This window comes from Lutjanus erythropterus, chromosome 3 (assembly GCF_056507025.1).
Source record: "Lutjanus erythropterus isolate fLutEry1 chromosome 3, fLutEry1.hap2, whole genome shotgun sequence".
Taxonomy (NCBI): Eukaryota; Metazoa; Chordata; class Actinopteri; order Lutjaniformes; family Lutjanidae; genus Lutjanus; species Lutjanus erythropterus.
In genome coordinates, this window is record NC_139319.1 from 33,953,343 (window position 1) to 33,979,206 (window position 25,864).

The window sequence follows — 25,864 nt, forward strand, 5'->3', positions numbered from 1 at the left end:
TTTTTTTCTGTTTTGGTTCACACTTACTGTTTTCATTGAAAGACAACCTCTAATAAACCCACAGTACACTACTGCAGACAACTAGCTGGTTAACACAGTGCAACATTTTACAACTTAAGAGCCACATATTTCTCTCAACAGTCGGTGGAGAACAAAACAGAACTATAAGGAGAGCGATTTTTCACATTTACATTCTAGGTCATATGCATTCATCTTTGTTCATCCATGCTGGAATGCGGGTTTGTCATATGTGTCATTTGTATGTATGACACTATGTGAATGTATGGAGCTCAAAGCATCAATTAGAGCTTTCTTTTCAAGGGAGGTTAATTGTTTTGTTATTAGACAACATATCAGGGATTCGCTTCAGAGCTTTTTAATCAACGGTTTCTAATTTCTCGTACCTCTTTCATGCACAAACATGTACACACACATTGCCAGAAACAACCAAACATGCACACACCCAGTATATATATTTGTACATCGCATACTTTTTATACCCCTCATATGTACCATGCGTATTTTGTAATTTCATGAAATTCTGGCCTGCCTATTCTTGGGGTCTTGGCATGCTGTTATTGCTGTGAACTCATGAGTGTAATTTCATGACAGGGGATTCATTAATTTATCTTGTGGTACAAGTTGAGATATGAAGCTATGAGAAACGGAGAGACACATCTGAATGGCAGGCCGTTTGGTTTAATTGGGCGCTGTGTAAGCCAAACCAGCACGCAGTGAAGCAGAGTGATACAGACCTAATGGAACTAATGACTTTGTTTTTGTAAAGTTACACCAAGCAGAAGCATCACTGTTGCTTTTATTTCAATGGGCAGTTTTTTTAATACAATGCAGTAAAAACAGCTCAGCGAACAAACTTATTATCTTCAACATCTTCTTGCTTCTACTGCACTGAATGCTTTTCATATATGAAGCACGGCAATATTAAGATGAATTCACCAGAAAGTAAAAGGGCACTGAGAGAGTGCAGTCCTCTCTTCTGTAATATAAAAATCTGCAAGCACAAACTTTACAGCCATTATTATTGCTGGTTCTCATGCAGCGTGAAGTTCAAAAAGTTTTCCTTAATATCTCTGGAGTTTATTGCTGACAATTCAGAGGGTAATTATGTCCATGATCTGCACAGCAACACCTTAGTTTGAGACAAAAAGTGTTGTAATAATTGTGTTCCAGTTGTAATGACTACTTTCTGTGTGACATTTGAGCAGCTACATGTGTAGGCTACACCAGAGGATTACAGGTACCAGTGATTGTTGATTAGGATATGGAGTCGTTGTATTGCTACAGTTGGGTATGTTTTGTCACTGTTCAGCTGGACTTTAAGATGTATGGCATTCCCCACGTCGAAAGGTCAACAAAAGTGAAAAATAACTCATCATACAGTATCTGCTCTATAATTTGTATCTGTTCTAAAATCTAATGGGTTCTTCTTTGGCCCATGCAGCACTCTTCCACCAAGTTTCATGAAAATTGGGCCACTAGTTTTTCAGTAATCCTGCTGACAAACAGCCACACAAATGACACCGAAAAACATAACTTCCACAGTGGAGGTAATAACACAAGGTCTCACTTTCATGTCTGGAGTCAATTTGTGCAAGTTCTCTTTTTAACTGGAGGATATCTCATTTTGAGATGAAGCATTTTACCTGCTGCCTGCTGCGACAGTGAAACCTATGTTGAAAGAGTGTGTTGATGGCAAGTTGTTGACAGAGGGTGGCTCAGTGCTAATAAGCCGAGAGACATTCTAACTTTGGACCAGGAGTGCTATTGATCTCATCACTTGTAGAGCTGAAGAGGGCAGAAGGACACCTTACCTCTCCTGAACAAGGAAAGTAATTGGGTGAATTGACCTTGCAGAGACACAAGAGGGAAAAGGAAGCAGAGCCAGACAGAGTCACTGAGATAGAGAGGTGAGAGAGTGAAAAAGATACTGAGACCGTAGAGGTTCTTGTAGTACTGCAATCCATAATTGTTGTGACTCACTTTGACCCTATAGGGGCTTGATACATGGTAGGCAATAAAACCTCCCCTCTGTTTATACCCAATAGTACACTTGTGGAAAGGATATATACTACAGCTGTGGTATACACGAGTTCCCTGTCGGTAAAGTGACAAAAATTCTTGTGAAAATCTTAATCCATGTTCATGTAGATTAATTTTGTCTGACAATTGATCAGTTATCAGAGGTTACATACTAACAAACCAGTGAGATAATTGTATAATAAATAGTGCGTATTGTGTCAGAATAAAGTAAAACTAGGCTCAGACTACAGGAGTCTCTGGCTGATTTTAGAATCGAAGGACAAAATCGGGTCCGTGAGTCTGGTCGGTACAGATGTTTGGCCATTAATCCAACAGATCACAACTTTCAGAGCCACCACCACCCCAGTGCTTACTCATGGTGGGAAGTGACTTGACTAGCACTGTCACCTAACAGCAAGTCTCTTTAATCACTTTCCATCAGTTATGCTGGCTCACCGATTGTTACCACATTCAGCAATTATTTACCCTTTTTGCTTTGATATTGAAAATAAATTGGCTTCACAAATCAATTGTGGCAATGACCTAAAAAACTTTTCTTTCCTCAAGATGAATGCCATCAATAGACCTTTCTCACAGTGGGCAGTTCCATTTAGGTGTCTATGAGCCATGTCTGACAAGTCAAACTGTCCACTGTGAGAGACGTTCAGCCACACGGAAGCTCAGTGTTTTATCACTGTGGCCTGACACAGCAGTGGTCAGGGCTGGACTCCCAGCCTCAATCTATGCTGTATGGAGTTTCTATACTCCACCGTGTTGGCGTGGGTTTTCTCCGGGTGCTCCGGTTTTCTCCCATAACAAAAAAAAAAAAATTAAATTAAATTAAAAAACCAAACTGGGTGTCCACACAAATAAAGTCTTTGTGTGAAACACTGCAGAGTGAAACATCGTGCTGTTTACAGACAGTCTGCTGTCTGTAGTTTGACAGAGAGACAGAGGGTCGTGTCTAGAAGGGAACCCTAGACCCGTGAAAGATTGCGCGAGTTTGATTATTTTAGTAGAAATAACGAACACAAATCTCCGAGAGTTGTGCAAATAAAGAGTTACCTTCTAGACATTACCAAAAAAGGTGCACAGCTCCAAAAATAGAAAATCATGTCGTGGTGTCGATGTTTTTAATGTGGCGGCCGCCATAAATAAAACACTATTCACTGATCCACAGAGAGTCACTGAAACACTGATCACTGACCTGCTGTGATGGAAAAAATACTCAGATTCTTTACTTAGGTATTTTTACATTGTGGTATTAGTGTTTTTACTTAATTCCAATTTAAATATTTTGCATGTTATTGTTTCCCTTTTTGAAAAATCAACATTTTTATTGCTGTTGTTGTACTTTAATGGCATTCTTATTGTTATTTTATACAGACCTGCAAACACATAAGAGGATAAAAAGGTGTAATGTTGGTAAACCAGTCCCCTGTCCTCTGTCCTCTGTCCTCTGGGGGTCTGGGAGCGTCTGTCCTGCTCCAGAAGAAAAATGTTGTGATTTTAACATGTTAACAAAACATCCTGGTGACTGTTTCAGTTAAAAGAGTTAGTTCCATCTTCTGTTTGTGGTTTCTGCAGATATTACTACCTTTACTTTTACCTTTGTGCTAAAGTAAAGTAAATACAATAAAAGTAAATCTACATTAAAAGTAAAGTTACTTTACTGAGTATTTTTACTTTAGCAATTTCTAGTTTTTCATTTAATAGACCTGTCTTATTTTCTATTTTGTATATTGCCATTTTTCTTAAATTAAATAAAAGTAATGTAACAGAAAAAAATGCAGAACACGCAATATTTCTTATCTGATTACTCGATGAATCTGCAGAATAATCGATAGATTATGCTTTAATTTTACTGGTTCGGCCCACTTGAGATCAAATTGGTCTGTATGTGGCCCCTGAACCAAAATGTGTTTGACACCCCTGATGTAGACGTTGACACAACTATTACACTACTTCAGTATCTTACCTCTTTGAATTTTAGTTGAATCCCCCTGATATAGGCAATGGCAAAGCTGTACAATTTATTGTGTGTAATGACTATTTGAATACACTTAGACTATTTCAACATATTTTCATCTTTGGTATGTGTCGACTTTAGTGCATTTGGATGCCAGATTATTGCTTCTTTTGAGTCTGATATATTGTCTTGTTGTTTCCAGGGCAACTATCATTCTCAAAGTGGGCACAGAGGAACGGCCCTTTCTGGACCTGCATTCATAGCCCACCACGTGTCAATCCATTATGTTACACTAAAACAAACAATAAAGCTAGGGACAGGTATTGTCCCTTTGTCATAAATAAAGAGAAAAGAGAAGACAAGAGCAGTCATGTTTGTTTGTGATTGTCTCTACACACAGAGAAAACCTGAGACACTCCATATTCACAGAGAAAAATGCAAACAAAAGCAGTTCACTTTGGTCTAAGCTCAATCATTCATTTCACAGTATTTTCAGACTGAGACCAATTTTTCATTTGGCTGGTGTGTGGTCACATTCAGAAGTTTGACAAATGTCTTCCTTCCAGTTCTCAACTTTGGACTTGTCCAGCAGATAGCAGAAAGTGGATGAAAGACATTTAAAACCACACATGAAAAAGATTTATATAGCTTGTCAGCCTGAAGTACTGTAAACTGTATGGTAGAAAAAAAAATAACTTCTCATCTGGGTCACAATATACTCACTGCCAATATCACATCACTTGTTATTGGTGATCTTGCAGTTGAAATGATAAAACAGGTGGATCTGTCTAAGCCCCAGGGTTAGAGATTTAAAACATTTTGAGCAAAGAGCCCTGAGGCAACAGTTAGATACTAGCACTTTATCTTTCCTCCTTTTCTTTCAAACCCCATTTCTGTCTTTTACCTCCTGTAAACTTAACTGTCACCGTGATGTTTTCATGCTTTCTTACCCTGCTTTCCTCACAGCCAAACCCCTTTCATTTTCATTTTCCCTATAAACCTACTTCTTCTATCTCATCTCCCCTGTGTTTGCAGCAGAGACTGTTCAATTCAATGATTTAATTTATCAAGCTAACACCTTACAGCACACCGCTGCAGATGCAGAAAACATTGTCTTAAAGGGGGGAACACCAGATAGAAATAATGCCCCTCGGCTCAGTGTTGGTGGGAGACAGTGCGGTTGACAGAAAAATATTGATTGACAGAATCAGATCTTCTCACGGAAAATTCCATGGTTTCCTTCTGGCTATCTGATACATCAGACGTGCATTTGTTGCATGTTCAGCCCCATAGCTTATTTTTATATCCTTGGAGATTTACACTTCCATCTATGATATAGCTAAGCTTCATAAATTCATGGAGGAAATGCAGTGTTTTTAAAGAGAACCACTGCGCATATTCCAATACAGCCATCGCTCTTGTAATATCACACAGGTTTACTCCCATGTGTGAGCCATCTCTGTGCATCCATCACCGAGGTGTGGGCTGTACATGAGATGGATGGACCACTAACACGCTCAGACAAACAGCCAGGTTCCATTAATATTCCATTATCCCTCGTCTAGTTCCTGAGGGGCAGCAAAGGCATCTCGTGCAGGATTATACACCACGTCGTGCTGTAAACCAACGCCATGCGCGACCACCTGTTGCTCAGCAGACACAGGATTTTCCTTCCCTATCGCTTCCATCAAAAGGCTGCGCAAGGCAAGATCTTGTGAAACCACTGTGTCGTCGCAGGCAGGATTATCTTGTGTAATCCTTAGAGAGCGGTAAAGACAGGGAGGGGATGAAGAAAGGAAGACTTTGTGACTTGTATTTTATTGCACGCAGCTGCCTCTAATTCATTAAGGCACAGGCACAATTCATACACAAATCTGCACCGCACTCCCCCTTTTTACACACATCTACACCTGTGTCGGTTTTTATTCTCAGTCCTGCCTCTCTGCAAGTGCTTTGTACCCTGGCGGTGTGACAAGGAAAACACAAATGAATCTTGGTGATGCATTTTCTGTGCGAGATCAGGCAGGAAATGCTAATTCTATGCAAACATGTCAAGATGACAGAAGCAGGGGCGTGCACAACTTTCAGGGTCAAGGGTGGAAGTGAAAAGTGACCATCATATTTCACTTTCACCCGACGGTCACATGAGCTAAACAGAGGTGCGCTCAAGTGCTCTTTTGGTATGACATTTTAAGGAAAATGAAGCACAGAGGTGTTCCATTTAGGTGCAGACATATCCGACACACCCTACATGCAAGAAAATATACTGACCTGACTTTCTATTACCCTCACCTGATGTGATAGTCTGGATTTGTACTTTCATTCCCATTTACATATTTTTCTACTCATATCCACACCATCCATCCATGAATGATGAATATATTTAAACCGCTTGTTTACTGCAAATTTAATGACTCCATCATCCACAGTTGCAAAGCAGCAATTCATCATGTTTATTAGAACTGCCTTTTAGTCTTCCTCTTTTTTTTCTCTTTCACTTTCAGTTTTTATCTCTTGAGCCCACGAGTCGTTATTGTCATTCTTCACGTCTTGTCTTTCAGACACCTTCCGCATCCTTTCCTTTCCTCAATAGTTAATCTCAGGATCAGTAGTAATACCTGCTGATCAATATCTCACCATGTTACACACATACACACACACACAATCATATATATACACACATATATATATATATACACTCACAGACACTCACAGACACTTTGCTGTCAATGAAACACATCATTAAGGCAATCTATTGTAAGATCGTATGAGAAATCAATTGTGGCTGTGTCTATCAGCTCCATGAAGATGGTTGTTCCACGTCTTCATTGTCAATGAGCCCTGACCTTTGACCTCTCACAGCCGAGTAATGGATGACTTCAGGCTTCCTCTGAAAATGAGAGGACGGTGAATATGCATTGATCTAGTTGAAGAGGTGAGAAAATCTGAGTTCAATCCAATTTCAGGTTTGATTCAGTCAAATGTCTCCAGGTTGTTTCTAATGTTATATTGCTTTTGACAACTGCGGAGGGAAGGTATGGGAAACAACTGAATGTAAATTGTAGTTAAAGGGCCAGTGTGTAGGATTTAGTGGCATCTAGCAGTGAGCTTGTAGATTGCAAATCTCTTATCTCTCTCTGCTTCCAAGTGGAGAACCTACAGTGGCTGCAAAACTTGTGATAAATGTGAAAGGTCATATCTAGAGCCAGTGTTAAGTTTGTTGTTAAGTTTTAACATCACTTATGATCAGAACTCGAGCCAATAAATACCAGTGACTACTACAGAGTCATTTGATCTGGGAGTGAATACTGGTTGTACCCTTTCCCACAAGCCTGATGTTAGTGTTTTTTGGCCAGTGTAAAAGAGGCTCAATAGTTGAAAATATATTTCACTACATATATATTTCAGTACATTTCACTTTGAACTAAAGTGGCTGACTGACCGACCAACATTTCCAACCATTAGTGCTAATTTATATTTTTGTCCCTGGCGGCCCAAATGAAGTGACTGTCACCATAGTGATGATTGTCACAAAATCATTTTTATTTGACATGTACTTGCAGCAAATTTTCAATACAAATTGCAGCACTGCTCTGATAGACGTTATAAGAAGCTACAGCATCTTGAATGCAAGTCTTCATAAGAAGTTTACAACTTTCTACTCTTACACTTAAATTTTTATATAGTGTTACTTTTGGCAACAATGTCTAGGAAGTTGAGAAGAACCTGTGCAATTCAGCTGCTCCAACACTTGTGTCAAACTTCAACTTGAATGCAAAATATAACTTATTAACAGAAATAGAACTTTGTTCCTAAAAAAAAAACCTTGAATAAAATCTTGAATATCTGATGAAAAATATGAATTCATATACAGTATATTATTATTATTATTACACATACAGTTTCTTATTTTTTCTCTTCGCCATTATCTGTTTATGGCTATTGTCACAACCAACGTCTAACCACTATGTAAAATTTGAACATTAATATTGCCATCCTAATAGGTACCTTTATCAGTTACTGAAGGCCACTGTTTAACATCATCAGTCCAATTATCCATGCTGTCAGTCAGCAGGCAATAGCAGACATGGTGTCTAGGAAGAAAACCCAGACCCACAACATCTCGCAAGTGTGAACATTTTGACTGAAACCATGAAAAATCTTATGAAAGTTTCACAAATTTGGGGTTCCCTTCTTGACACAACCAGCAGACACTGACAGTGACAGACATGACATGCCACTGCAGCAATGGTGGCACTGCTAGATGGTGGAACACACAAAGTTCATCTACAGTAGTACAATCAATAGTAAAATCTGAGCAAAAAAACCTACATATCTGAATACCAATACTGGGTATTCATCACACAGTGTTTCTATGCACACTGGCCACATTCCCAATGATTGACATGTAGGTTGCCATCCCCAGAGACACACTGCCAGCATGGCTGAAAACATCAGAACCATTACAGCTGTGAAGTTGTCTATCTGATTCTTGTCTCCATCCTGAGCCGGGGATTGTCTAAGCTTAGGCATCTAAGGATTTGTATTAGGAGTGCGCACACATAAGAGCGTCTGTGTGAATGCGGAGGAGTTTTCGTCTCTGCAAGTGTTTGTGTGCACAGCGAGTGTGTGCACTTGCAGATGTGCAGCCATGTGAGCGAAAGTGTGCGCACTGAATGTGTCAGTGAGTGTGTTCGCAGCCACTCCAAGATGCTCCCTCAAGAGACTGCTTATATACAGCTGTTTACCCAAGAGTCAAATTAATTACGGAGATTAACAGGCTAATAAGTGCAGATTGCTTCACTTAATGACTCTCTGCTATATTGCAAACACTCACAGGTCCATAAAACAAAGAGTGATGAAATTGCAAAGTATTGCTAATGAAAAGAGATGAAAAAGATGTGGGTATGGATTGCACTCTGTTTGATTCTTTTGCTGTTCCTATGCATTGAACTAAGGCTGTCAGCTGTAGTAACACAACTGTAAAATGATAGTTATGCTGTTAATAATACCTAAAGTTATCTGTTTTAGCACTTCAAAAAAGAAGAGGGAGATCTTTATCATGCACATGACATCTGAGAGGTAGTATCATAGAATTCCATAGAAACATCCACAAATTATTAGATTGTCATGGTGCTCACATATCTGATTGAACCCGTGTTTGGCGCTGAGAGATAACATGAAGCTGATGGAACTGGAGATATATTAGGTTTGTAATATAAAAGGTATATGTGTTCTGGAATTAAAGCTCCCCTGTGAAATATTGTGGGCTTTACGAGCCAATGTCTCAACTACATAAAAGAAATGAGAGGCATAAATAAGAAACAACCACAGATATCAAGATCATCAAGTCACATCATAAAATGTATTTCACTTGGGAGCTTTAATCACAGCGTGAGGACGTTTCTATGTTCTGTGTTGCTTTGCACCCTTACCTACTGAATATTCTGCGTATGTGCACATGACTATCTTTCATGATGTGCTCATACATGGCAAACATATGCTAATAGGAAAATCATGATGCCTAAAATTGTGCTCAACATAACGGCTTCCCTCCCCTGGAAGCTCCAGGGTGGAATAACATGACATTTCAGCCTGACATCATCATAATGACTCCGTCCCATCTCCAACTTTGTTGCACCTGCTTCGCTGACTCCTGCTCCCTCAGCGGGCTTGGCTCTGTGTGCTTCATTTAAGTGGAAAGGGCAACTGGAATGAGGTGATTGTTATTCATTCTACTTTCTGCATAATATTCATGATTCATTTCATTACTGCATTTTTCATGCAGTCTGTTTTGCATACATAATGGGGTGTTTTATATGTATAATGGTGCATGCCAGTAGAATACCATTATTCCATCCATTTGAGCTGCGACTGGCACTGTAAGTTAGGTTGGGAAGGTCGCAGGGAGCAGCAGGCAATCCCATAATGCACTGGACAAGAGGAAGCATGTACCTTTCACCAGTAATGTCAGACATTTCAGCAGTTCATATGAAATTAATATTATGAGGTTATGAAAAAAAAAGTATTACACAAGAAACATATACACCAAACTTTTTTTGGAGTAACCCATTGTGCTTCTATTGCTATTGGAAAATAGACTGTCTCACTGTCCACTCAGGAGAACAAACAAAAAGCTTTTTTTCACTAGCCAGATTTTGTAGTTACTACAGTTTTAAACTGCTTTTTCTCTAAAACAAAGCAAAATTGAACTCTGAGACTTTGTCACAAGATAAAACAGATATCAAAAAGTTCTCTTTTAGTTCTAACTCAGTTTTGATCAAAAATGTAATTACAACAGATAGCCTTTGGACAGAACGTGAATAAATTGTGTAGCGGTGTAGTGCTGTCACCACACAGTTACAAGGCAGCTTCTCCAAGGCAGGCTCTTCACCTAATGCAGTGTGTTCAAAAAAAAAAAAGAAATAAAAAATAAAGAAATATATTTTCACCCCTGTTCCTCACAATCTTTCACCTGTCCTGACCTGTGCGCACTGTGCACACTGATAAATGAATCATAAATATGCAGAGACAGCCCAAGTCCGGATCACTAGACTGACTGACTGATGGACAGTCAAGAAGAAGATAACTATTTTCATCTTCATAATGAAACAGTCCAGCTTTCAGGGGCACAAGGAAGCAAACTAAGAGAGAAGGAGGAGGAAAGGAACCCAAAATGAAACATTTTTTGCTGTTGAAAATAAAAATGCGGTTTTGTGTGTAGACATTTCATTTGTAGTTGTTTGCTAGCTAATCTGCAATTAAGCTTCATAATGATGCTGCAATAGCTGCTTTACCTTAACAATATCAGTATATTTCATGACTTACACCTGCCCTGGGGGCATGTGAAGGATGATTATTTAGTTATTACTGACAGTCATATTGTAACTTGTCTTCTCTGTGCTGCAGTTGCTTTTATTTTAATTATGCATACATAACAACTTAGTAATAATTTAAGTTACAACCTGGCTAAGTTTGAATGTACAAACAACTGATGCAAGAGGCTGTAGTTTTGTAAACCCAGACTTATCTAACCATTGACACCATTATTATTATTGCTTTGTGCAGCAGAATGACATAAGGCACTTAATACAGTGATGTAACAGTATGGATGTTCTCTATGTCTGAATACAGCTGCAAGTCAAGATACATTCAGTTCCATGTCAAGCACTCTGGCTGCCTCCAAAGAAACACAGCCTGCAGGTCACACCAGCACATCCACATTACTAGCAGGTAAAATTAGCTAGACCCCACATGTGACATAAATTGATTTTTTTTTCTTCGTAGCACATTAAGACATGGTATATTTTAAGCGAGGCTATAAAGGTAGGCCTGTCCACATAAATACACTCTTCCTATAATACACGATATATTGAATGAATTGTTTTACTCACTTGTTTATCTTAGTGGCTTATATACTATTTAATAACATGCATATATAATAATTACTATTACATTATTATTCATTGGTGGACCCAACTTGAGTTACTTGTTACTGTAATCAATGCTAAATTATCATTAATTGTTAATCAGCTGAAATCAAACAGACAGGGCTAAAGGAAGGACTACACATTTTTAGACATGCCTGTCTGGGAGACCTTGAGATGAAAATTTAAACTGTCCTGATTACATTAAGCAGCAATCTCAGATACCAGTAATTTCAAGCACCACATCTCATTTTCATGTTTTTCCTTGAATGACTGGCCCCAAATGCGTAATTCAAACTTCATTAAGCATGTGACACATCTCCCCAGAGACGAACCAATCAATATTATGGGTCGATGAATGGAAACATTGAAGTGAATTGACAGCAATAATTGTCTTCAGTATAATTAATCTGTGTCATTTACAGACATTATCAGGAAAACACCACCTGCTTAGCCTCCACACTATAAATCACACTGTATACCAACACATTTTGCACCAAATCTGCTTGTTGGCCTTATTGAAAGTGAAAGACTGCTGATGTTTATGTCTGGTACAAATGAAGTCAAAGCTCTCAGAGTTTATCAGAGTAGCAGATGGTAGAAGAATTTTCAGCACATCCATCTTCTTTAGCACATAGCAGGAGCAAAGAAGGTAAGCCAGTGAAATAGAAATGTCTACAATAAATACAATACAACTTTATAGAAATATAAATACAATAAATACTTCTGGACTTCTGGACTGGTGTGTCCAAGAAATTCCTGTCTCTGGGAAAATGGGAAAAACCCTAAAATTCCCCAATACCGTACCTCTGAAATCAAATCACAAACATTTGGCTATGCTACGTAATCTCCTTTAGATAAATAATGTATTAACTAATTTAATATATTTTGTCACTTCAATTCACTGAGCCTCCCCTCAAGCTGTTTGGAGCCCCCCTGGCGAGGCCTGCCTACCAATGTTTCACGATTAATTTGAATATGTCATGTTCTTTAAAAAGCTACAAGTTTGATGTTATATCTGACTGTGTCTCTGTGTGATATAAAATCCTCCAAATAGAGCTGAGCCAACTGACAGCCAAGAGAAAAGATTACAGTACAAAAGCACTTTCTGCCGATTATCTTCTCCCTCAAAGGCACATCAAGACAAATATCACTTTAAATTCTGTTAAAGTGTGCATTTAAAAATAAAATTAATTAAGGGAGGACTCCACATTCATCAAGTCTTATTTTGATTTGTCTGACAGCGCTTGCTCCTTGAAAACACCAAACCTGCATCATCTCTAATGAAAAGCCGTCCTTCTGTTTGCTTTGTTTGAGGAAATTCAAGTCATTTTTCATCTTCTGCATCGTTTTGTTTTATGGACAGAGAGGAATGGTGTCAGAGGGGGATGAGATGGATGGATAGAGCATAGTAGAAAGCAGGAGCAGGGAATGAACTTCTGACCCTGAGGGTGTGTGGCTGTTAGATGGAGGCAGCTTAACCAGACATCAGGACATGAGAAAGGCATTTCTAAATGCAATACTGGGATGAAATATAGAGCCACAAGCAGACCATGATAAAGCTCATGTGTCTGGACAAAGATAAATACTGTAGTCTTTATACACAGCTTTTGTCCAGAAGAGAAATGTGTTCTTGGGAGACATATTCGAACTACCATACATTCTCAGTTTACATGTATTTGTATCTGTCTGTCTGTCCCCCACTTGGGTCCAAACTATAATATATGGATGTCAATTTTAATACTAATACTCACAGTGGTTGAATGTAGATACAATTACTCAAGTAACTGAGTATTTCTTGTAACAAAGCTGAAAACAGGACTGTTTTCCTGATGTCTTGAAAAGTATGTATGTTAAGTCTGTATGTTTCTAGCAGGACAGTGACACTCCAAACATGATGATCTTAAAGTATGATGCATTGCTGGAGATTAAATTACCCAACTATATAAAGTAGCTAAAATTAGCTCAGCCACCTATAGGAACAAAATGCAACAAAACCATGAACGCAGCGGTAACATTAATCCAAAAGCATCATATATAATAGTAAAAGACTGACATGGTGTCATAGTCTGTGCCTTTTCCTCATTCATCATGTGTCGGCTGTTTTCCCACTCCCTTGTGTTTCTCGTGGTTCCTTGTTTCCTCTCTCTCTCTCTCTCTGCCTGCACACCTGAAAGCCATCCACGAATGAACCCCAGCAGTACAAATACCCCGGCTCTGCAGTCTGCATCAGATTGTTCAGTCTACCTTGTGGTACTAAACTACAGCCTACTTTCTGCTTCTTTGCTTTTTTTTCCCTCCTCTCTCTCAGCCTTGTTCTTCCTCTGCCTCAGATCCACGATCACTACTCACCTGTTTGCCTGCCACTCCAGCCTGCCTGCCACGTTTCACCCAAGAGCCCTGCATCAGCCCACAACCCCCTACTTGCTTTCATTGAAAATACATCCACTTCATACTGAACTGCTGTCTGAGTCTCACTTTTGGGTTCAGTTTTCACAATATAACACAACACGGGGGCCATTTTACTGCTTAAGGCGATAGTTTACTCAAAAATGAAATTTCACTCAATATCTACTCACCCCTGTGCCGATGTGAGGATGGGTGAAGATCTCCAGTTCACAAAACACTTGAAAATTGAAAAAAAAGAACACAAAAAAACACAAAATGTTTCCATACTGCTTGTGTGGTGTAATCCAAGTGTCCGTAATCCATGACATTAAAATTTGACCCAAAAAGACACCATTTACACCATGTTTTTAGCCTAAATGTCAACTGTGGCCTCTCAAACCAGATCCACGTGCACACGCCTGAAGCGGGTACACAAGCTCTGGCCACCGTTCACTTCAATTGTACTGGATTTAGCTGCAACCCTGTTTTCCGCTGAAGCTCCGGGAGTGTTTTGTGAACTGGAGATCTTCACCCATCCTCACATCAGCACAGGGGTGAGTAAATAATGAGTGAAATTTCATTTTTGGGCGAACTATCGCTTTAATAGAGTAGACAGAGTAGAGCAGAAATTTCAAAAGGGAGCATCTCAGCTGTAGCGTTGTCAGAGTAGTGTGTATTTCAAATTTCAATTTCAATACAATTGTCCCCAGATAATGAATCCTAATGACTGTGGTGACCCTTGGTGCTTTTCCTTTATCACCACCATGAGGTTCACATTTGTGGTTTTGAGTGAAATGTCTCTGAAATTTACCGTAGTGTATGGATTGCCATTATATTTTGTACATAAATTTCTTTCCTCCCTCAGATGAATTGTATTCATTTTTCTTTTGATCTTGTGCCATCATGAGGTCACACTTTGTTATGACTGTGTACTTGCAGAACTAATGACACTTCTATCCGCTTCAACTGTGCTCTTTTTGTGTGGTGATAATAAGATGTTGAAACTAAGATGATAAACATGGATAACATAACACCCACAGACACAATACAATGGATGCCACATTAGCCTTTTTAGATTGTACATCAGGGTCGCCACCATATTGGTCCCATCAAGTAAAAATGCAAGATGAAACAAGAATGGAGCATTTGGAGCTGTAAATAAATGATTGCTCCCACCCCCAACTCCTTCACCAGCCTTTTCCACTTCTTCATAATGTACTACTGTTACTTAGAGTGGCCACGCTTTTTCCTCTACACTTTTACTTTGTTTCAGTCCAGAAAGAAATTTTAGCCACACATGCATTGCTGCTAAGCATAAAGGTGGTAAATATATTTTGAGAGTTTTTGTATGTCCACTGAAATAGAATGTTATAGAAAGTTTTCCTTTAGTTATGGGTGATACATAAAACTTGTCTAACTGGTGGCGGCTTGTGAATGCTAAAACAATAGGAAGAAAAACAATCAGAGCTGACCATCTGGCAGCACTGTTAGAAAGCAGAAGGTGCTATTCCCCTGTGAAATGCCCATCAATAGCTCTACTGTTAAAATGCAATCCACAGACACTGCTTCTCCTTTTCTTTGAATTAAAGCATTCAATTGAACCAACAAGCACTGATTCAGCTATAGAATGTGTTGTTAAGAGCTTTATTATAAGGATAAAAGGCAATTTCCCTTGTACTAAAACGAGGTGTATTTACTCCAGCCTGTGTGTGTGTGTGTGTGCACTCTGCTCCTGCTCCCTCATGCAAATGGGGCAGAAGCTCACAGAATGGATGGCTGCTGTCAAACTAAGGAGAAGCCATAGATTGATAGGGGAAAAGAGAGAGAGAGGGTGAAAGACAGAGGCTGCGATAGTGTGAGGAGTGGGAGACTGATGGCAGAGGGTTTGCAAGAGATGGAGTCCTCCGCTCTTCCATCCTAGTTGGGAGCAGAGAAGAGGTATGGAGAGCCCTAAAGAAATAAATGGACATAGTGATTGATCACATAACTGATTTTCCCTTCCCATGTGCTCCACATCCACCTTTTGACTTACATTCTAATCCTTTCTAGACTTTCTATTTTATTAATCAAATAGCCTACTCTTGTATTGACATACATTTACTCATTATATTTACCTGCAAGCGACCGCACCTCTAGTGTTGTAATGCAGCAGCAACACTGACAGAAAGCATGGCAAATTACAGTGTTAGTCACACACTCTTTGCTTAAAGGCATGAACATGACATTCAATGAAATCCATTACAGAACCTTTTATCTTTATCCCTCCCCGACAGAACTCTGTGTGCTACACAAGAGAAAGAGAGGTGGCAGTCTGTGTTTTAATTCACTGTCACATCTTTGTAGTACATCCCTCATACTGATAGCTTTTAGTCCTTTTAACTGTGTGTGTGTGTGTGTGTGTGTGTGTGTTACGATTTATTTAAGAGAAGCAGCCTCAGGGATAACTGTTTAAACAGAATTGTTTAAAAGTAACAGTTTGACATTTTGGGAATAATGCTTATTTGCTTTCCTCCTTTGAGTTAGATGAGAAGATCAATACGACTCCTACACTTGGTACAGAGTTATAGCCAGGGGTCAATTAGCTAGCTTAGCATAATAATGGGAAGCAGGGGTAAAGAGCTAGCCTGGCTCACTTCAAATTCAAATATACACCCAAGGACAGATATTTCATTTCGTGGGGACAATAAACATGTTCTAGGTGGAGCAACAACAAGAAGGGGGCGGATTCATGTGTCGGTTTGCTGCTGGCAAGTGAACTAAAGAACCAGTTACTTCTTCTCATCATTACAAAGTCCGCTGCAACTGTGTTCTTTACCACCATACCTTGTTCTCCTCCTGTGTTGTCTCCCGGTTCTTCTGTTGACTACGATTGCAAAGTTTCAGATCGACAGAGACACAGCATGTCCTCATATGCATATGTGCAACATAGGCATAGTAAAAGCTCACTCTCCTGCCTGAAGTGCATGGTTTGAGGGGAGATGGAGAGATGCTGTGCTGCTGCCAGAGAAGCACTCACTAAGATTATAGCATTCAGGGGAATAAATTACAAAATAATACATTTGTGCATATTTCCTACTTTCCCCCTGAATGTCTGAATAACTCACCACATTTGTCACTACTTGCTTAATTTGTTTATCAAATATTTTGGCAGTAAAAAGAGACACTCCCTATTGGTAGGCAATGGACCAAACCAATGTGAGACATATGAGGGGGTATGAAATCTTTCAAAACTTAAAAACACATTGTTTTGAATCTATAAATCACACAGGTTCTTTGTCACAATACTGAATGTCATGAACTAACATTGATGGACACTGATGGACATCCAGAGACAATTTCCCTAAATATAGGGACATGTCCCTATTCTCCCAACCCAATTCTACACCCTTGTGTACATCTACACCTCAAGAGCTCACTAACACATTACATTCTGAAGTGTAAAAACTAATTGTAACGATGACAAATTGTGGTTTTATAGGGAGATACATCCAAGAACTGTTTCTTTCTGTGCGCAGTGACTTATTGTAGTCTTGTTGCCTGGCAACCTCAAGGTGACAAGATTCCAAGGAAAATTTAAAAAAAGTTCTTCTTCAGTTTCCCTGCAAGATTCCAAAGACACTAAAAAAGAAGAAAGGAACGTTACATCACTATGGAAAATTCTATCCTCTGCTTGGTGCCAGACTTTGTTGCAAGTTCTGTTGAAGCCGATGGGAGAGGCACAGCAAAGCCCAGTGTATCTACATTGTATGATCTTTGATGAAGAAATGCCTCTAAAAAAACAAACACACAAGAATGAACACACTTAAGCGAACAGCATACTGACTGGTTTTTCCAAATGTGCACATTTGTTTATCCGCTGTTGGTCTCCAAGCATCATGACTGGCATTGCATTTCCTATAAGCTTCAAAAGAATTGGCACTAAAGTCAGCAGCATATATTGTTCTATAGTGATGTACTGTCCCTTCTTTTTTTCTTAGTTTCCTTGCAAGATTCCAGGATGCCACTGAACTAGTTGCATCTATCGTTTTTTCCAACTCATGGAAATCCCATGGAAATCGCATTCATGTTGGTCACTCCTCTTCTGGAGGTCTTGACAGTCAAGTATAGATGTTGTATTATGTGTAATTTAACTCTGGCAGTGCTTGGGATTATTTTGAGGTAAGTTTGTAAAGCAAACAGCCAGCGGCAGGTGCTGATACAGCAGGCTGTGAGCTAAAGATTGCCCAGTAGACACACTGACCTTTTCGTCGAAGTCCCACCAGCCTGGCTCGCTGCTTCAAGGTCACTCCTCCTCCAGACCTGGTCTTCGCTGCTGGAGTTTCACTGGGCCGGGCAGACCAGACAGGCCAGAGACACTCTGGCAAGCAAACAGCGCCTCCTTAAGAGGAGCACCAGCAGGCTGAGCTAACTACATTTCACAATCCACTGCATCAGCACCACCGTTGGCTGTTTGTTTTACAAACCAAACCAAGAAGAACACAGCTTCCATACTAAACACAAACTCATAGTCCTTCAGAATTAATACACAGTATAGGACAACTCAGAGCTCTGATAAATAGTAAATTCATCAAATTCTGTGCTCTGTCACCAGCTCCTGGAGCACCAGAGCTGTGAACTCTAACTGCCTGTCTTATGCTGTTGAACCTTTCATCATAAAGAACTACACATGAGTATGGAAGTTCCTGTCTCGGTTAAGATAACTGTCTCCTGGCTCTAGCATCATGATTAATGGATATCATATAAATATAAAAGTGCACAGAGCATTGATAAATGTCGATAACAATTATAAACCTTAAGGTCTTTCAGTACTTGTGACAAAATCAAAAGGTAAAAATACAAAAATAATTAATAACAAAACACTGAGTCGGTTTAAATGTACATTTGCATGGGGACAGATATGATTAGTGGAAGCTACAATGATTGGTCAAATTTGCAGAAAAGTTGCAGTGACATTGCAAGGTCATGCAGAATTTACAGGTATTGGTTGGAGGGATTGGGCAGTGTGGGCTTAAGCTTAAAGAAGAGAGAAAAAGATACAGTCAGAGAAAGTCAGAGGGACACTGTTTATCAGTTATCTATGGATTATTCATTCATAAGACTCAGGTCTTATATACCTCTGGTCCTACAAATCCCCCAGAAAACAATAGCATTATTATCTTTGACATTCAAAATTATATCTTAGAGAATTTAGTATAAACCCTGTTAGGAGCTTTTACCACAGCATAATGTATAAAAACATGAAATTCTTTACAATCTGGCCCACCGTGGTTTGCCACTTCCCGCCTACTGAGCACTCACGCAGATCTGCTGAAATTAGTTATGACATGTGTGAAGGAGGCAAAGCAAAAGATGGGGGATTTTACAGGTCAGACTGAGTTGAAGATGTAGTCGTAGAAGGCGACACAGTTAAGGACTTTAAAGATTTATGGAATGATGCTGTCGAAGCTCAGTTCATGAATATATTTCCCTTTTTATCATTTGTGTTTGTCTGATCTGAGCGGCTAAATCTTCAAACTCAAGTATAGTCAGGTGAGCAAGAGGATGTATTTGAATTGCAGATAGTACAGCGCTCTTAAATAAATAAGGTAAATTGAATCAACATACATGCTGATGATGAAGAAAACATGTATTTAGGTCCCCTTTTTGTCCCTTGAGCCCAGGAGCAGCTTCAAAGACCCGAGTTACATGGGAATAAGAGGTAGAACAATGCTGAGTCCATCTCCATCCGTGCATTCTTCAGGATTTTTTAATGGGGTCTGCTTCAGATCTGCAGCACAGGAGCAAACCAGGCAGCGTGAGGATGTGACCTGCTGACACAGCAAGCCATAAACACTTTGACGAGAGAGGGGCGGCGATGACAGAATCCATTCTGCTTGGTCATGGAGGCCACTCTAGTCGGCTTTCAGGGGATAAATAAATAAGCATGAGGGAGACAGAGAGAGTAGCAGTGTGTTATATACCTCGCCTTTGCCCAGGCCTCCTGGTAAACTCTCACCCAAATCTGACCTCTGATTGGATTGAAGGGTCTCTGGTGAGTAGCCTTTCCCAGCATGCACATAAATGCGCAATCACGCACACACCGTATAAGTAGTCAGCTGAACCCTGCTTATGGAGCGGCCAAAGTTCACACTCATACCTGGTGAGCCTCTGGTGACTGAACACAGAAACATTTTTCATTTCAGAAGGATTTGCTATATTATCATTTCTCACATACCTTTTATTGATTCTAGCTGGAAGGACACGGGTGGAGAAGTTGCATGATAAACAAAAATGAAATGGGGTGTTTGTTTTAATTTGATGCAACCACACTGTGTGTTCCCATCAGGCTTTGTGAAAACACTCACTGGTACTACACAGTGCACAAATGTAGTGTGGTCAGTCCACAAAGCAGTTGCATCTCTGGAGGATATGATGCACCATCGGAAAAAAAAAAAAATATATTGTTTACACCTACGATTGACTACAGGGTCTCAGGCAGTGGGAGATCCAGAACTGTGTTTGAACAAGAGAAAACGGTCATCTCAATAACAGCATGCATCTTTGGTAAAATAAATCAAACTGGGCAGACAGTACAAGACTTCTGCTAAGTTTTCTAAACATCTTTTTTTGTGTGTTCAGTCATATCCAAGATCTTGCAAGTTTAACTTTTAAGTCCTGTATACTGTCCGCACAGTGTGTATTGAAACGACAATGTTTTGGTCCTCAGTCATCATATTGATTCTTTAATGATTTTTTATACTAGAACCAACCGGATCCAACATCCAATCAAAATAGACTCAGTTACAAACATTTATTTCAAAAATTAGTTAAACAATATTATGAGGAGTAACTGCACGAAAGCTAAGCAATGTACTGCTGTGGATGCAGTCAGCAGCAAAAGGTATTTTAGCCACTTAAAAAAGGGTTCACCCAAAAAAAATCAACATTAGTTTAAGTGTATCTATATTTACAATATTTTCACCACTTTACTTTGTATTACTTTACTACAAAGTGACGCAGTGAAAATATTCTAAATATAGCATACATAACTGATTTGGATTTCTCCAAACTGGGTGTGTCCCAACCGCCATCTACTGTAGGTAATACACTGACTGTGGATAAACACCTCATACAACCCCACATCAAATAATCTGAACATTCCCTTTAACGATTTCATTCTGATGTTTTTTATCAATTACTGATGTAATTCCCAACACAACCCCTATAATATGAGCTCAAGTAATGCTTCATGAACATCATTCGTCATTTCCCTGTGACTGGATCTTTTTTTTTTTTTTTTTTTTTTTTTTAATTGGCTTAGTTTCTCCAGTCTCTCTTCTGCCAACTGCAGAAACACCCCATGGGGTGCAAGTACCCCTGGCTGAGAATCTCTGGTGTAACTGTCTCATGTGCCTGTGATACTGCTTTCATTGATTGTTGAAGGCTTTGGCACAATGATAAAGGTGTTTTTGGTGCATATTGTAAATTTGAAGCCTGACAAATATCTATGAACAAAACAACAACTATGTTTGTACCTCACCATTCAATGTTGGCTCCTCCTCCCCGGCTCAACGGACAAGAAAGTGGGTGAGACACACACTGTGTAAAATAGGAGAGTGAGAGCAAAGCAGTGGATCTGAGAAATAAAGACTCCTTTTCTGATTTTTTCAAAGTAGTTCTGTCCTGAAGCACAAATAATCATGCTCAAATCTCTGCAAAACACTGGATTTTGTTTGAATAAAGCTGAAGCAATACCCAATCTGCTCTGTCTGAGTTCAAAACTCTTTTTTCAGCTCTCAGTAGGGGAAAGAGACAGAGAATGAATTGTAACCATTGGTAGGCACATTTTTATAGAGTTACAGCCTCAAAACCTGTGCGCTTTATTGGCGGGGGGCTACACACCACTGCCAAACAGGCCGAATCCTAGAAACATCCCGAGAACAGCAGGGGTGACAAAATGAGAAAATACAGGCAGAGGGCAGGATCTGCACACATACGGACACCACCGCACATTTCTAGTGGGTCATACATGATGATTCAGAGGGATTATGTTAAAAAAAGTGTATACATTTTTTATTCGTTAAAATGTTGCAGGACTTTGATGGTGAATGTTGATATAATTTCCTTTTGCAATCACACTTTTTTTGGTTATTCTTCACTGATGCTTCCGAGCCTGAACAACAGCAGCTTACCACAGGGGCTACCTCGATCGCACTCAAAAATCATTAGTCATATGTTCTGAATCACACCAGTGACAGCATCAGTGTAAGTAATATATTAACAGCAGTGGCACAACAGTATAAATTATATAAAAATATTAACAGTGATTCAGAATGCAGCCATGCACTCTTTTCAAATGACAGTTGAAGTAATCTCTTTATTTGATCTTTTTGAATGTGCTCAAAACAGAGAAGTAAACACTTGTTCTTTTAGAAAAGGACAGAGGTCAGTGTAACATGAAAATCTTTCAGAGCGTTGTTCATTATACAAACAATACATTTTTTTTATCATATTGATATATGTGTGATTATGAGGCACCACACAATAGTACTGTACTGTCTTCAGTTATTTACATGAGAGGAAAAAAGCATTAGCCCTTCTGGCTAGAAATGCTTGTAGAGATGAAAATACTGTCTTAATAAGTCATTTGTATGTCTGAGTGTAGGTCTATATAATAATAACGTGAATGTGTGTTCATACAGTATGTGTGCGTGAGCAGCAGACATGACAACAGTGTGATAAGGTGTTTGGTTTTTACTGTGGCGAAGTGCTTTTTGTGGCTGGAAGGGAGAGAAAAGACCTGTGACAGAAAATAGGATGGAGGCGAATAGAAAGACACTTGACCAGAAAGAATCAGGCCATTTAAGAGAGAGCAGGCTTATTCACACACACACACACACACACACACACACACACACATACAATCACTAACTGGCAGTTGGGTTAAGATGCAGTAAACTCTCTGGCTCACTTTATCACAACACAATTCCACACGTTATATACTCTCTCTCTTTTTTTCACTCTCTCTCACGCACACACACACACACACACACACACACACACACACACACACACACATATAAATGCACACACACACAGTGAAAGTCTCAGTGGGTAACAATCTGCCTCAGCAGTAAGTCTGCATTCCATATATTTTCTCAGAGGAGGCTGCAAACACTTGCCTGGGAGAGGAAATTGCCCATGATGCCACTCTACTGTACGTGATACCGTATCCAGACTGGCCAAATTCACAAAAAAACACACGTCCTGAAAAAAAGTTTCCACTGCAGTTCCTGGTTTACACACTTTTGAGCCACAAACAGAACAATGAAGCAGAAATGTGACTTTGTAGTTTTTAAACATGAATCTTTTTTTTTTTTTTTTTAAGAGTTTTAGTGAAACGATTTGCTACTGTAACAGTAAGCAAGGAGCCCCTTCGTCCCATTGGTCCTCATGTCGAGAGTGTGACATAGTAGAAAGGTAGAGAAAAATGGAGTAAGAGACAGAGAGAAGATCGATAACACTGTCTAACGTCACAAACAACAGTTGTGTGAAGATTGTCAAGGCCTTCGCATTATATTCAGTGAATGAGGTCACATAATAAATCAAGTGTCTCTGTAAACCCTTCGCCTCCTGTGCAGTTCATGCAAGTTTAGCCACTGTAGCGTGCATGCATCACAGTAGTCAGTTCATTGTGTTTAAATCAAGGGAGAACAAGTCAACGAGGAGGGGGAATGAGCCGAAGCCCACATCAGAGTCCAAAAGCAGCCCGGATGGCGTTGAAAGAAAGCTTCCTCTGTGGATATTATCATTAAGCTTATTGTTGTATTTTAAACCCCTTTTCCTGCACCTTAGTTCAATCCTTTGATCCGTTAAGCATCCCTTCATTCCTAGTGCAATCCCTGAAAGTAAAGGCGTGAAAGCCCCCCAGGCCAGCACTTCATCCTACAGCTCAGAACACTTAAATTTGTGTCTGCTGGGTAAATCGTTTATTACAACCCCATCCATGCAGGAAGCATTCAGAAAGAGCGTTTCCATGACTTACACAGGATCTTCTGGAAAGCTCTGCGGAAGTCCTGGTTGAAGATGGTGTAGATGACCGGGTTCAGAGAGCTGTTACAGTAACCAATCCAGAAAAAGAACTTGAACAGCGTCTCGGGGATCTTGCACAGCTCCCGGCAGATTCCGTACAGACTGTAGGAGAAGAAGAAAGGGAACCAACACACTACGAAAACGCCCATGACCACAGCGAGGACGAAGGTGAAGCGCTTTTCCCGAGCGGCTGAGACTTTCTTCCGGTTGACGGTGCTCCTGCGTTTGCGGCGAGATGAGAACAGCTCCATGGACTTGGAACTGGCACGCGACTTCCTGCTGGAATATTTCGAGGCAGAGCTGCTTTTCCGGCTGGACTTCCTGTCTTTCCTGTCGTCATGTTGATGTTTGGAGGAACCACAAGACTTTTTAGGTTTCTCATCTGACGAGCTACTGTCGTCGTAGTCATCATCGTGGTCTGTCGGCGGATGTTTCGGCTCATTTGGTAGAGGAGATCGAACCACTTGCTCTTGGCAGTGCCCGTTCTCCCGGTCCTGGTCTTTCATGCTTCCTCCCCTGTTGGACTTTAATGACCCTCCTCTACCTGGCTCAGCTTGGTCCATCCCGTTCTCCAGTGGCGAGTCCACATCCCTCTTCTTCTCTGACATTGTCCTGGTCCTGGTCTTTGCCACTTGGTAGATCCGAATATACACCAGGATCATGATGACACAGGGGGCAAAGAATGAGCCGATACTGGAGTAGAGGATGTACCAGGTCTCATCGTTCAGGATGCACTGGGGACTGGCCTCATTGCTGCTCCTATCCATTGATATCAGCGGCGGGAAGGAAATGACAGCTGAGATTAACCACACCACTACAATCATGCCTTTAACTCTTTTAGGCGTTCTCTTTAAGTTATACTCAACTGCCTGTGTCACTGACCAGTACCTGTCCAGACTGATAGCGCACAGGTGAACAATAGAAGAGGTGCAGAACAAAACGTCCAGAGCCAGGTAGATGTCACACCAAATTTTACCAAAAAACCAGTAACCCATGAGTTCATTTGCCAGAGAAAAGGGCATGACCAAGGTGGCCACCAGTATGTCCGCACTGGCCAGAGAGACAAGAAAAAGGTTCTGGGGTGGTTTCAGAGCTCTGCTCGTTAAAACGGCGATAACGACCAACACGTTCCCGACTATTGTAAACAAAATGAGAAAGCTGACGAGTCCTGCCAGACCCCAGATGGCGAGCTGGGTGTACTGGCTTTGAGAGGTGGCATTATAGGAGATATTTTCTGCCTCTATCCTGTCCTCAAGGCTGGAGCTATTAAAGAAATCCATTCTGAGTCTTTTTTAAGTCAAAGAAGGACTTTTAAAAAATTGAAATGCGCGGAAATAATCTGTAAAAATATCCCATTAGGACTTGAGCGCATATTTCATTACAGAAATCTACAGCAGATGACATTTTCCTTCTCTCCTCACCTGCGGTCTTCCACATCCTGCATCCAAGTCTCTCCTTTGGTTAAAAGAAAGAAAGAAAGAAAGAGAGGGAGTCAGAGAAAGGCAGAACGCAATGTGCAAAGTATTTTAAGTCCTTATTCCACAAACGTGCAGCAGCAGGATCTCCATGGTTAGACAGCGGACTCCCTCCTCAACGCGTCCTCTCCCATCCCGACTGCGCCCGCATCTCTCCACCTCCGCCTCCCCGCTGTGTCCTGAGAGAGGTTTGTAACAACCACGTGTCTCTCTCCCTCTCTCTCTCTCTGTCTCTCTCTCTCTCTCTCTCTCGCTTCCTCTCTCTCTCTTTTTTTTCACATTTGGAAAAAACTAGCAGGGACCCGCTCTGCCGCGGAGAAGAGAGATGGGAGCGATTATTGGAGGAGGGGAGATTAAAATAGCGGAATAAACTCACAAACTACATTATAGCCTTAATAATAATAATAATAATAAAACCTAAAATGCACTTATTATTTAAGTGGGAACATTTGCCGCTGCTGCAGGAGCGCGTGTTTAATGTGTGCTCTTTTTTT

General features: G+C 40.2%; 1 protein-coding gene across 1 annotated transcript; it reads right to left on the bottom strand.

Moving 5' to 3' along the window:
- Positions 1-22,852: 22,852 nt before the first annotated feature.
- adra2c (adrenoceptor alpha 2C) lies at positions 22,853-25,496 on the bottom strand. The gene has a single exon (XM_084713789.1). It carries the CDS (start codon positions 25,173-25,175, stop codon positions 23,823-23,825), a length of 1,353 nt encoding a protein of 450 aa, XP_084569915.1. The 5' UTR covers positions 25,176-25,496; the 3' UTR covers positions 22,853-23,822.
- Between the last annotated feature and the right edge of the window lie 368 nt (positions 25,497-25,864).